General features: G+C 42.9%; 1 protein-coding gene across 1 annotated transcript in view; it reads left to right on the forward strand.

Annotated features, from left to right (window-relative positions):
* Window positions 1-13,348, forward strand: part of SORCS3 (sortilin related VPS10 domain containing receptor 3) — a 446,748-nt gene that overhangs the window by 385,246 nt on the left and 48,154 nt on the right. Inside the window, exon 14 of the mRNA XM_016212097.2 lies at window positions 2,294-2,401. Coding sequence (XP_016067583.2) covers window positions 2,294-2,401 — 108 coding nt within the window. The remainder of the gene's footprint in view (window positions 1-2,293; window positions 2,402-13,348) is intronic.

A 13,348-nucleotide genomic window follows, 5' to 3' on the forward strand; every position in this document is an offset into this window, starting at 1 on the left:
TAAACAAATATTTTCTTACTTCCTGGACTTACCACACAGAGTTAAACAGTTAGTGGCCATGGCACACTCTTCAACAACTATGATTAATTTAGGAACCAAGATGATACATGACAAAAACAATGAAGTCCATTCCCAATCATGCTTTTGTTTTCACCTTTGCAATGAGAACCTCATTTCTAAGAAAAGCAACTTAGGTCTGCCCAACTTTCTCTGAGTCAGCTTCTATGGTTATTTAGCCTTTAGATTATTAAAAAAAAAAACAAACCCTTAAATAACAAAGTCCTTAAAAAACAAAACAGTATTGTTAACTATCATCATAATGCTTTACATTAGATGTCCAACACTCATTCATCTTACATAACTGAAACTTTGTACTCTTTGACCTACTGCCCCGCCACACTGCCTGAAACAAGCCCGATTGTGCCGATCCTCTCACAATGTAGACATCGAAACATCAAATTATATACTTTAAATATAAATAATTTTTATATGTCAAAGATATTTTAATAAAGTTGTTTGTTTGTTTTTAAATGTCAAGGCATACACTGGTAACTTAGGAACCCATAAAACTTTTGACCAGCTGTCTGCTTTTTGTTCTCGGATATAGACTTAGGAACACCATAATTACAAAAATTGTCTGAGAGGTTAATTATTCTCATTTTTTTTCATCAATATATTGGGGAAGAGAGGATAAGCCAATGAGAAAGAGAGAGAGAGGCTGAGGGAGTTAAAGAAGTGAAGGAATAGAGAGCAGACTGAGTGGGCTGACTAGTGGTGAGGAAGACTCCACATCCAGTTCATGGGTGCCAGTATAAGTCATGCTTGAAAAACTTCTTGGGTGGATCAGAAGAGTGCTCTTAATCACTCCTTATTTTTTTTACATTCGTTTACTCAGTTAATATTTATATAGTACCACGTGCCAATTTTTCTGGCATGGCCTCTCACCCCAAAGAGCTCCCGGTTCAGCGTGAAAGTCAGACATACTTTCTGATAATATATATGTAATATCAGGAAAGAAGCCCTTTAATAAAGATATGTAGTTGGAGTTAACGGGTCATTCAGTGAACATGACATCCATGACCCCTCTGAACTCCCAAGATTATAATGTTGAGTTGAGGGATTCCAAGATAAGTTAAGAAGCCATCATTCAGCCCTACAATAGAAGGCCTGGGTCTCCTGGGTCTTTATAGGAAAATGGAGTCTCTACAATTGAGCTCAGAGAATTCTGTGTTGTGGAGTCAGAGAACAATTAAAAATTAATCTGGCCAGGCCCTGGCCAGTGTGGCTCAGTTGGTTGGGTGTAATCCTGTGCACCAGGAGATTGCCTGTTCGATTCCTAGTCAAGGGCACATGCCCAGATTGTGGACTAGACTCCAGGTAGGAGGTGTGCAGGAGGCAGCTGGTCATGTTAGGTTGTCACATCAATGTTTCTCTCTCTTTCACCTCTCTCTCTGATAATCAATAGACTATTCTTAAAAAATTTTTTTAACCTGGCCAAGAAGGATCTCAGATAATGAAGCAAATAATGCTGCCTGTGGAAGGGGTATCAGGAAAAGCTTTTCAGAGGAGGTGGTCTTTGGGCTGTGTCTTCTGGTTAAATCAAGGGCAGGCGGGTACTTGATAATATCAAGAAAGGGAAGGAAGAGTCGCTCAGAATCACGCAAGTCCTTAGCAGCATTCCTTAAAGATTATCTGATGTCCTATCCACAAAGGGCCAGACCTTCCTCTTACCACTGGATGAAAGATGGCACAGTGTTGCCCAGACTACCTCCAACACTCAATACTCGTCCCTAAAAACCCTTAAAATGGCATCAGGGAGGGAAAATGATCCTAACATCCATTCTGAACAAATAGGAAATTGCTTTTTTTAAGGTATGATCTGAAAGACACACACCTCCCCCTCCAATAGTGTACACTCAGCACTACTCAATTTATCTGTATCAAAAACTCCAAGGGTTGAATTGATTGCGCAGTAAATTGAACCTCGGGTTCCATTCTGAGTACTTGAAACATGACACTCCATCCACTAAGCTCCTTTGCTTGTTTTTTTTTCTTCTATTCTAATATGTTGAAATATTTCTGCAGCCCTGGTGTTGTCTCTGACTGGGCCAGGAAATGTAGTTTTGATCAAATCTCATAATAATATAGGGGGATGTTGAAGATTAATGCCTATTGATAATCCAAAGTGTGAGAGAGTGAGACACGGAGGAGAATTTAATAACCTGAAAAACTGTTGCAAAAGAGTGTGGTTTTATTTTCAGCTGTCTGTTTCATGTACTTGTTTCTAACCCAGGGTGAGTTTTGACGAGGGCCACTCCTGGGACAAGTATGGTTTCACTCCGGTTCCTCTCTTTGTGGACGGGGCTCTGGTGGAGGCTGGAGTGGAGACCCAGATCATGACGTGAGTACTTCTTTTGCTTTTGGTCAAAAGGAACCCAGAGACCTGGATTCTACTTTCACCGCCCCCCCCCCAACCAAGGCCATGGATATTTCACAGGGACCCCTACACCAAAGCATATCAATTTCTGGGCCAATGTTTTCTCATCTGGAAAATGGAAATATTTATGCTTGCACCATTGACCCAAAAGACTACTAACCAGAGTAGAGAAGCCAGGATACTCACTGAAATGTTAAGATTTCTAACAGAATTTAAACTAGTATTATAACAAATTTCCATACATCCAAAACCCCACGCAAAGAGAAAGCTTATGTCTTTACATGTGTTTCTCTCCTTCCAAAACATTCCAGTAGAGACTAGGGACAGGGACAGAGGAAGCAAAGCAGCCGACATACTGAACACAGGGAATATTTTAAGAGAAATTCCTACAGTCTGTCACACTCACACACTTACTCACACTCATACTCACACACTCACACTGACAGTGGTTCTTGTTCAGATTAATTTGCTGTGAAAACTGTTCTATACTCCTTTACAATGTGAGTAGATGGTGAGATATAGATCTTACAGCTGTAAAACGCCATGAATTAGTTTTTGAATATTAAAGAAAATAATAATTTGATACTGTTTTCTAAACATATATCAAATTTTAATCCCTAAAAAGTTGATCACCTGTGTGTGTTTGTGTGCACTTATGTATGTAGGGGGTAGGGGAGAAGAGTTTCTGCCGCCACTTCTACTTTGCTTATTGCGATAGTTTAAATGCTAGCAAGCAGAAAAGGAGCTAGAAGAGTTCATACTCTTCTTATATGAGATTTGGGACAGAGAGGTATTTGTCCTTTCATGAAATTAAGATGAGTTTGGAAGCAGTCATCTACCCAAGTATAAATAATTCAGGCTACCTGTTTTTAACATTTTATTAAATTCAAAAGTTTTCTAGTACGAAAATGACAGAAGCTTTTCTGGAGCTCTTCACACAGCCAGAGGGTGAGCTCTTAAAGGATTGTTAAGAGGCAATTTCTGCTTCTGTCCTAGATTTGAAAAGGATTTTAAGATCAAGTGGCCTACCTGGCAGGGCTGACCAGTACTGTTTCCTCATGTAATGTCAATGGCAAGAATGGAAACAGGAGTTCATAAAACGTTCCTATATTTCTTAGGAACTGTGAGGACAGGGAGTCCATCTGGGGACAAAATGTTTAACTTTGCAATTTAACCAAAAACATTAATGATGTAGGCTATCCTTCTGTACCCTTCCCCTCACGGCTAACCCTGACCCTAGCTCAGCTGTGGCCAAGGAGGAAAAATGCCTAGCACACTCACACTAAGGTTTTACTGCCTTATTGTTAACTTCATTGGGAGGATTTAAATGTTTAACAGTTTGTGATGTTTCATTTTATGTGTCAACTTGACTGGGCCATGGGGTGCCTAAATATTTGGTCACACATCATCCTGGGTGTTTCTGTGAAGATGTTTTTGGATAAGTTAACATTAAAATGAACAGACTGTGTAAAGCAGATTGCCCTTCATCGTGTGGGTGGGCCTCACCCAATCAGCTGAAGGCCTGAATAGAACCAAAAGCCTGTCCCTTTCTTGAGCAAAAGACACTTCCTTCTGCCTGGCTTGAACTGGAGTATGGTTTTTCTTTACCTTCAGACTCCAACTGAAACACTCACTCATCCTGGGTCTCAAGCCCTCCTGTCTGCAGACTGGAGCTCCACCATTGGATCTCCTGGGTGTTTAGCTTGCCACTCACCCTAAAGATCTTGGAACTTGTACACATGCAAACACACACACACTTTATTCATTCAAATACATTTAATAAGCTTCTAATATGTTTTAGAAGCTCTTGAGGGATATAAAGGAGGGAAATACAATGATGTCTACCCTTACGGAGCTCTCAGGCCAATGTGTGTGAGGAGTGGGGATACTTTAATCATCAAGGAATCCTAGTTATGTAGCCAGGGCATGAGTAGAAGCAAGTGACTTCCCACATACAAAAGGTGATAGTTGAATTGATATGGAAGTTTCAATAGCAGCTCACCTGTGGAAAACTGATTAAAGGTAAATAGAATGTAAGCTTGAAGAAAGTACTCATTTTTAATAGTTTTGTTGAGTACTATAGCCTCGGTGCCTAATGTGGGGTTGGCACATAATAGGGTGTCAGTAATTATTTTTTGAGAGAATCAATTATTTCAAGACAAAGGACAGGACACAAACAAAGGAAAGAACCATGAAAGAGCATGACCGGGTGCTAAGGGTTGGGACAGTAAAGGGCCTTAGTTTATGTTTAAGAATTTGACCTGTTCCCAGACTGATGTTCTCAAAATTGAAAATATGGTAACACCACTCCTCTTCTAAAAACCCATGGAGGTGTTCCCATTGGTTGCCTTTAGGATAAAATCCAAACTCATTGAATGGCCTACAAATATCCGACTGACCACATGTCTAGGATCTCATTTCCAGCTTCTATTCTCTGTACTATGGTGCCTTCATGCCCAAACATCTTTGCCTCTGGATCTCCCTGACATGTGCTTGTCCTCCCCACATGAACAACAAACTTCTAAATATCTTCCAAGTCTTATTTGAAGTATCATTTTTTCTAGTACATCTTCCTTCAAGCCACCAGATGAGTTTGAGTCTCTGTGTATGCTATCCTAGCCCTACAAATTTATCCCTTGATTACATTTTAGACAATAAATATTAGTAAAAGTGGCATTGTTTGTTCAGTGTCACCCCTCTCCACCTTCACCTACTGGGTCCAGGGGTGGGGAACGACCCTTGAAATCATTTGGTCTGGCCCTGCCAAGGCAATTGCAGGAGGGACTCGAAATTCAATAATCTAGGAGCTTTTCTTGTAGTTAATTTTTAAGTTGATAATTTTGTATGGCCCGTGAATAATATTATAAATATCTAAATGGCCCTTGGTGGAATAAAGGTTCCCCACTCCTGAAGCCTTACTACAGACCAATAGGCACACATGTGCATGCATGGACACACACACATGCACATGACTTCAAGTTCCCATGAGAAAGGATCTTTGTCTCTCTTGTTCTTTGAGTGACATATATTTATAAGTTTTGTGTTAGTACTGAGGATTTAAGAGCATATATGTATTGAATGAATAAATGAATGAATGAGCGAATGAATTAACCAGTACAGCCTATGGTCCCTAATAATCTTACCAGTGTTTTGATTGTCATGACTTCTCTGGCCCATTTTAGGATGTTGATTATAGATTCCTGGAGATTCTGAAGTGCTACAATCAGAATCCAGTAGTTGCAAGTCATGGGGGCTGGAGGCTAGGTAGCCATCAGGGCAGTCTGCGTCTGTGTGCAGAGGTGTGTGTAGGGGGTGATAGAGCAGGGGGGTGGAATGGCATGTGGGCACGAAGGGAAGTTAGAGAATGGGGGCCCTCTGGGAATGCTTTCTGATTTCCTCCAGCTTCTACTTCTCCCGAAGCCCACTGCTCAGGGGTGTGAAATGTTCTAACACTGGAACTCTGCAGGGGAATCTGTGTGGGAGAAACAGTCACCAGCCGCAGGCATGGAGTTGGCTTATTTTCATTGCTCCTTTTTTTTGCTGTCTTTTCAAATGTTATTATTTCAACATTTCCCTGGTAACCTTGACAGGAACCATCTAGTCTAGCCTAATGCACAGTGAAATGTGACCGTTCTTGTTACTTACGGCAGAGGACAGGACTGGGTGATTGACAAGCCGGAGCGCCTATTGCCGTCTCCGGCAGCGACTCTCCAACTGATGAGATGCCTGTGGCTGTTAGAGCCCTGGGCTTCTTTGGTCCACTATTTCTTGAAAGGTTTGCGCCCAGACTAGCACTTTAAGAAAAGCTCTGCTTTGCTTGGCTCAGATGTCGAATCAGACGGGAAAATGCGGTTTTCCTGCATGCTCAAAGCTACATTTGAAATTCTTTCTTGATGTGAAATGTTTGAACCAGTTGGCTGTGATTTAGCTGATGTTTTACAGAGGCCAGGGAGAATGTAGCAGCCTCTCAGGAAAAAAAATCCCCAAAGAGAGAGAGACGCAAAGCTCTCCTGGAAGAGAGAGCAGATGCTCCTTCCCAGGAGTGAGTGGCACCAACTTGTATGTGCTCGGCACCTGCCTTTGTGCGGGGTATCTTGTTGAGCACTTTCTCAAAGTTGGTTTCGCTGAAATCTCCCAACAACCTGCCAGGGAGGTCAGATTATCACCATTGGGCAAATGAGAACAGGGAAGTTAGGTGCTCAGCTCGCATGCTCTGTAAGAGGCAAAAGGAGAGCAAGGAGTGTGAATTTCAAACTTCAAGCTCAGAGCTGAAATTTGAGGAAAGGTACTAGAATTTTCCAAGGTTTCTCCAGTCCCTTAAGGATCATGGTGTGTGGGGAGAGTGGTGGGCTGTTAGTTACTCACTGAGAATTGATGGAGTGTCCATGGTGCTGCTAGAATTACAGCAAGCCCATACAAACCATCTTTAGAAAGATGTGACAAATGTGAAAGTCCTAGAGGACAATAAAATTGTAGTTGTTGTTGGATATCTAAGAAGTGGTTGAAGACAAAGGCTTTGTGGCTATGTGGAGAGGAAGGAGAGGGGGGCATTCCAGGTGGGGCAACAATGTAAGCAAACGTGGACAGTAGGACCCGGACCCTGCCTGGTCTGCACAGGGCAGAGTGAGATGTGGGAAGGGCTAGGGATTCTTTCAGCAGATTGTCTAGGGCCAATTGCCTTGCTAAGTCCCTGCATAAGTCCAGTCTACTGGCTTATATCCCTGATCCATTGTTCCACCAGCAGAACTAGTAGCCAAAGTGAAGGGGGAGAGAAAACATTTTGCCTAGGAAATTATGCAAACCCCAAAGCTGCAGATGTTTAAAGGAAAACAAACAAACAAAAAACACAGCAAAGGCCTTCTTTCCATTTAAGAAACTGTGATCACATGCTTAGCGGGGAACATACTCTCAAATACAGCCTTAGCACAACGTGGAGCCCAGGCCCTGAGCTTAAATGCATTGTTTAGCCTCCAGTAACTGCATTCAATAAAGTCATTGGAAATGAACCAGTGTTGCTTCCATTGATCTGTTTTGCAACCCTCTGTTGTTTGCTGGAAGAGCCTGATTTGACTTTGCCTGAAATAAGTGATTCGAGAAATCGGCAAATCCAGTGGAACTCGCAGGTCATCGCCTCTCAGGCTGGCTGCTGGACTCACATCCTTCAGGTTGTTTTCAGACTTGCCATCCACTCAGAGGCCACTATTGTTTGTGCCAAGGAATGCAGATGACACCGGGATGTACTGGAGGCTGGCCGTAACCTGGGGAAAAAAGTCTTGTTTTGATCAATGGATTGCTGTGTGAGGATGGAGTAGTGACTTAGGGTATGGGTTTTAGAGGTCGATGTTCCAGGAACAGCACTCAGGTTGCCACTCAGCCATGCATGTGACTTTAGATGCTTTACTTACCCTCCATCTGAGCTCAGGTTTCCTCACCTGGATGTGAGGATTAAGTTCAATGACCTCCATCAAGGGACATTAGAGATGTTTGCAGTTTGCCTAGTCTAATGATTAAGAAATGGCCTTCTGCAGGGAAGAACTTCAGTCAAAGTGAGCAGTGATCAGCAAACTTTTCTGGCCCCAGGGTCTTTGTTGCACCCACTTGGCTGATGTGATGTAGTGTGAGAGCTACTATAGACAATCCATAGTGAGTGGGCATCAACTTATAGGCAGTGAAATTTAAATTTCTCACAATTTTCACATGTCACAAAATACTGTTCTTCATTTGCTCCCCACCTTCCATCCCCCATACACTCAGCATTTAAAATGTAAGAACAATTGTTAGCTTTTAGACTCTCCAAAGCAGGTGGTGGCCAGATTTGTCCCATGAGCTGTAATTTGCTGACCCCGAACAACAGTGCACATGGAACTCAATCCATTGTGAATATATCACAAATATCATTGAAATTTTTGACACAGTTTCTACACAATTCCCCTTCCCATAAACTGCTTCTCCAATTGCACCCTCTTATGAAGTATTGAAAAGACAAATCATTTGAAATGGCCTAAAAGTGTTCTCATTTCTGATCCAGAATCCATAGACCAGTCTCATTTCTTTCAGGAAGCCCTCCACAATTTGTGCAGCTCTTCCTCATTTCCTTTTATTGAATTCCTATCCTAAGCCTCAGGGCTTGGCTCACAGGCATTTTCAGTTTGGTTTGCACTTGCTTTTTTAAATGGAGCCAAACTTTGCAAAGTCAGAAACATCTGGTAACATTGAGCCCAAATGCCCATAGTCCACCAGCCCGCTAGAGCTTCACGGTAGCTGCCCACTTGCGATGGGATGTGATGTTCATGTCCCGGCTCTTACCCGATGTCCGTGCATCTGCTCCCATTGCTTCGGCCCACTCATCCTTCATTTAAGTTGCCCTCCTGACTCCTGTAAGATTTTGAATATGTGATTCTTAAGATAAATTCTACATCTACACTTTCATAGCTATATTGTGTTTCTTACAGTATTTTTGAAAGTTTTAAAAATGCAGTTAAGTATAGAAAGAATAGTATCACAAGGACCTGTGTACCAACTACCTGGAATGAATAACTATTAGCATGTTGGCACTTTGGCTTCAGATTTTGAAAAGAAAAGTGCAGGGCAACCCAGGCAGAGGTGGTCTTCTCGGTATTGCCGATTTTCAGACCTTTTCTCCTTACACTCTACATAGATCGATGGCTGCCATGAACCTGCTGTATATTCTTCTACTACATGTGTTGATGCATTTAGCACATATCTAATTATTCAAAGAAATCTAAGCGATATTGCTTTAAGTGTTTGATAAATGTATAACTTCTCTGAATGCTATAATTCTCCCACACGCATCTGTCACTCAATATTATCCATCTCGGGGTACATCCTTCTGGTCCAGACACTGTCAGTGCCGCGTGGAATCTTGCCATGCTATGAGCGTGCACAGCTTATTTCCCCATCCGCCTATCAGTGGGCACTTAGGGTATTTCTGGGTTCGCATTACTGCAAGCAGCACTGTCCTGTCTTTGTGCAAGAATCTCCAGAAATAAAAGCTCTCTGAGCTGCACGCCTACGAGAGGAATTGCTGGGTCACGGTGAGCTGGCATCGCCGCCTTTGTTTGGAGTTTCCTGGTGGAGTCACGCGTGGCCGTCGCCGCAGGTAGCATGAGGGCTCCTTCAGTCTGTGAGGGTTCGTGACGTGCGGCTGCCTTAGGCGTCAGCCCCACGGAACGTGAGGCTTGCGCGTGAAGGGTACTCGGCAGACATATGGTGAGTAACGCTGTTGGGCCGGACCGCGCGCTATTTAAGGCAAAGGGATGCATCTTAAACCTTTTCTGTTTTTAGCCCTTGGTTCAGGATTTGACACAAAGCAAGAGACTGAGAAATGTAATGACGTAGGAAAATGAGGTGTCCCTCCTTAGGCCCCTCTCTTATAGCTCTTTTAATTAATTTCCTCCTCTCTTAAATGCCATCTTGAATATCCATTTTTGCCCTCTTGTTTCTATCTCTTAGGGTCTCCATCACCCAACTCATCTTTCACAGGTTCACAGACCACAGTTTCTAACCCACTGTTACAGACTTTAGGCTTTCAAACCAGCCCCTGGACCTTATTACGTTTTGAGAAAAGAGTCAAAGTTGTCTGGACATAGAATGATTTCTTTCTTTAATTTGTACAGCTTGCTCGCTTCTGCCCCTCCAGTTGCAATGCCTTTAGGTCCCCCATCCCCTCCTCCCCCAGGACTTATTTCCAAGCCTCTCATCCCTCCTCCTTCCACCATCTAGCCAGTCGCTGTGTCATGTCACTAACACAGGCCGGCATGTGGGATCCCTTGCTATTGATCCCCTGCCTATTTCCATTAAGGTCCAGTCGGTGTCTCACTTTGGCTCAGTGCAATTCCCCTGGAGCTGCTGACCTCCCTTTCCACAAGCCCCACCTACACACTCATGGAAACAGTCGGGTGGCCTGGACGCACACCAGTAGCCAGGAGTGTGGCCTGAATTTCTGGAGACCTGCTATCGCTGGCCGCTGATGGCCAACCTGCCCAGAACATTACTCTCTGCTTTGGTTGAAATCTTTCCTCAGCAGCGTCTTCCGTGGAAGCAGAAAGGAAGGCTTGTGGAGGCAGGAGGCAGGAGGCAAGGGGGGGCGTGGGAAGCCTAAACCTTTCAGAGAGAACTAGACTTTTACAGGAACATTTGAAAAGGGGCTCAGGGGTCCACGTGGATCAAGTTCCTCTCATCAGGAACAGTTATTATATCTTCATTCAACAATATGCGTTGAGTGTGCCCTGTAAGGTGGGCACTGTCCTGAGTGCCCAGGAGCTGGGCTAGGACATGAGCAAGATCCCTGCTGAGGGGAAGCTTCGATTACAAAGCCCCTTCCACACCCCACGGAAGGAGGATCTCTTTGTATGAGACTTATTTCAGTTCTAGTGTCCTGGGGTCTGCTCTACAATCCGGTTCTGAGTTTTGAACGGTGGTGGTAGAGAGAGAGGGGGTTGGGAGAAGGCAGAGGAGGGGGAGAGAAGGGAGGAGAGAAGAGAAAGAAAAGAGAACAAAAGAAAATAAAACAAAAGAGAAAAGAAGAGAAAAGAAACTAAAGGAGGTACTACCACAAATGTCAGAGTTTCTCTAAGGTCCAAAGATTCTAACCCCAGCTGCGGCTTCAGATTATTGCTTATCTCGTCTAAGAAAGAACAGTACATGTAACGAATGGAAGGGAACATCGCAGAATATTAAAAGTGGTTACCTCTGCGGGGGTTTTCAATTTCCTCATGTATAGATTTTTGTAGTTTTCAAAATTTTTATAATGAGAATGCATTCTTCTTATAATGAGAAAAAGGAAACCATTTATCAAAATGTACGCATGAAAAAAAGCATCTCCCAGTTAATGAAGCAGAGGGGCTGCATTTAAGTGGGTGATTGTGTGGGTCACGCTTACATACCTTTGAGGTTGTCACCTACAGGAAAGGAGAGTCTTAACCACCTAATGCGCTGAGTAAATTAATACTAAATCATTGCAAATAAACAGGCTACCGGAACCCCATCAAAGACAAGAATGGAAAATGGACACAAGTCTCACTCATGGAGTAAAAATTCAGAAAATTGCTAGATAGTGGCTTCTGATGAAGCAGTGCTCTAAGTAATTTTGTCAAGGTCACCTGGTTAATTTATGCTGCATTTATAAGTTATTGTGTATTTTAAAAATTAATGAAAGATTTAATTATAGCAAGGTTGCCTGTGACCTTTTGCAGAATGACTTCATCATAAATCTGCAGGCATTTCAGAACTGTTTTCCAGGTTTCTCATAATTTGCTCTCAAATTAATGACATGCAGCCCATGGAAGGAGTTGAGGCCAAGGAAAAAGATGGAGGTGGGATTTGCCGTTTCCTAGCAATGGCTAATTCTGAGTCCTGGACGGAGGTGGCAGAGAAGATGGTGTGTGACTCACTGAAACCCACAGCAGATTTAACTGTTTACTTAGAGAAATGAGAAATAAATCCAGTGTGTCAATGGAGGAGATGGCAGGTAGCCAGACTGAATGATTGCAGAGCATTCGATTCGGGGCACAGTTACCTACATGCCAATGTGGAGGCAACACCTGGACCAGTAGGAGAACCCTTCTTCTGCCCTGACGCTCGCAGGGGTTCTCCCTCATTCATATATTGAAGGTCTGTGCTTGCCCTCCAGCTTGCTGGCCACCAGTAAAGCCCAACTTAGACTCCATCACCCTAGTATATCTGGGCTCATTTAGAACAGCTAAGCTCTCCTTGGAGGGAAACAGGATCATTTCTCCAGGGACCAGGAATCCATCATCTATTCATTCTGATAACTCATTTGATCCAACAGAGTGAGGGAGACTCTTCAGAGGAATGCCACATCTTAGCACTTCAAAGAAAATCCTCTCTCTCAGTAAAAACTGGTAGCACACATCTGTGGTTCCAAAAAGGCAGGCTAGAGTTTGGAAAATGCAGAGCACCCTTTAGATATAGAAGCCTGGGAGAAAAGCCAGCACAATGTGGAGAGTGGGTTTTGGTTGAAGCTTCCCTTGCTTAACTGCAGCTCTGGATGCAATCGCTTCTCTACTCTGCATTCCTCCAGCAGTTGTTCATGACACTACTGTCATTAGTGGCGGACCATGATTCAACCCGCAGGCTGCAGAGGTTTCCCATGTGGGAGGAACAGCTGAGTTTCAGGAGAGCTGGGTTCTTATCCTTTGTGTTCTTGATGAGACCGCTACCTTATCTGAGCCGTGGTCTCCAGGTCACAGGTTCATCCCTAAGGACTCTTCCAGCACCAAGTCTTTATAATTCTCTTTGGGTTTCTTACTGCCCCAGGGACTCACAACTGAGACCAAGTAAATAAGATTGTCATAGTTGAGATTCAAGTATGTAATTGCCCATAGATTAGATCCTGTAGACTTTGAGACAAATAGAGCCATAAATGGAACTCTCTAGATACAAATCTATGGATTTCTCTTTTCTTCCTTCCTCCAACTGTGCTTTCAGTTTTATATATTTCATGGTATTTCTGCCTTTTGTTCTACAGCCTATTATGAAATAGAGCTAAGAGTACAGCCCCTACCAGAGTACCAAAGTACCAAAATGCACAGTCAAATGACTGCTAATGAGCTTAGGTAAGCTGTCAACTTCTAAGAGCTTGAAATCTAGTGAGGAGGCTAAGACACTTATGTACATCTTCGATGAATTTTGATACCTTGTGGAAGTGCTAAGGTGATATACTCAAAATACAGAAAAACATGATGTAAAAAATCAGAGGAAAGAGATATTTTTTTCTTTAAAGGAAGAAAAAGAATTGAGGAGGAAGAAAGATCATGGACGGCATAAGAAAGAAGTTAGCGTTTAAACTGAAACTAAAAAGAATAAATCAGAAAGTCAGGATAATCTCAAAACCTGCAGAGTGTTGTGGTTGCATACTACAAAAACCTA

The sequence above is a fragment of the Miniopterus natalensis genome, chromosome 14, assembly GCF_054644295.1.
Source record: "Miniopterus natalensis isolate mMinNat1 chromosome 14, mMinNat1.hap1, whole genome shotgun sequence".
NCBI lineage: Eukaryota > Metazoa > Chordata > Mammalia > Chiroptera > Miniopteridae > Miniopterus > Miniopterus natalensis.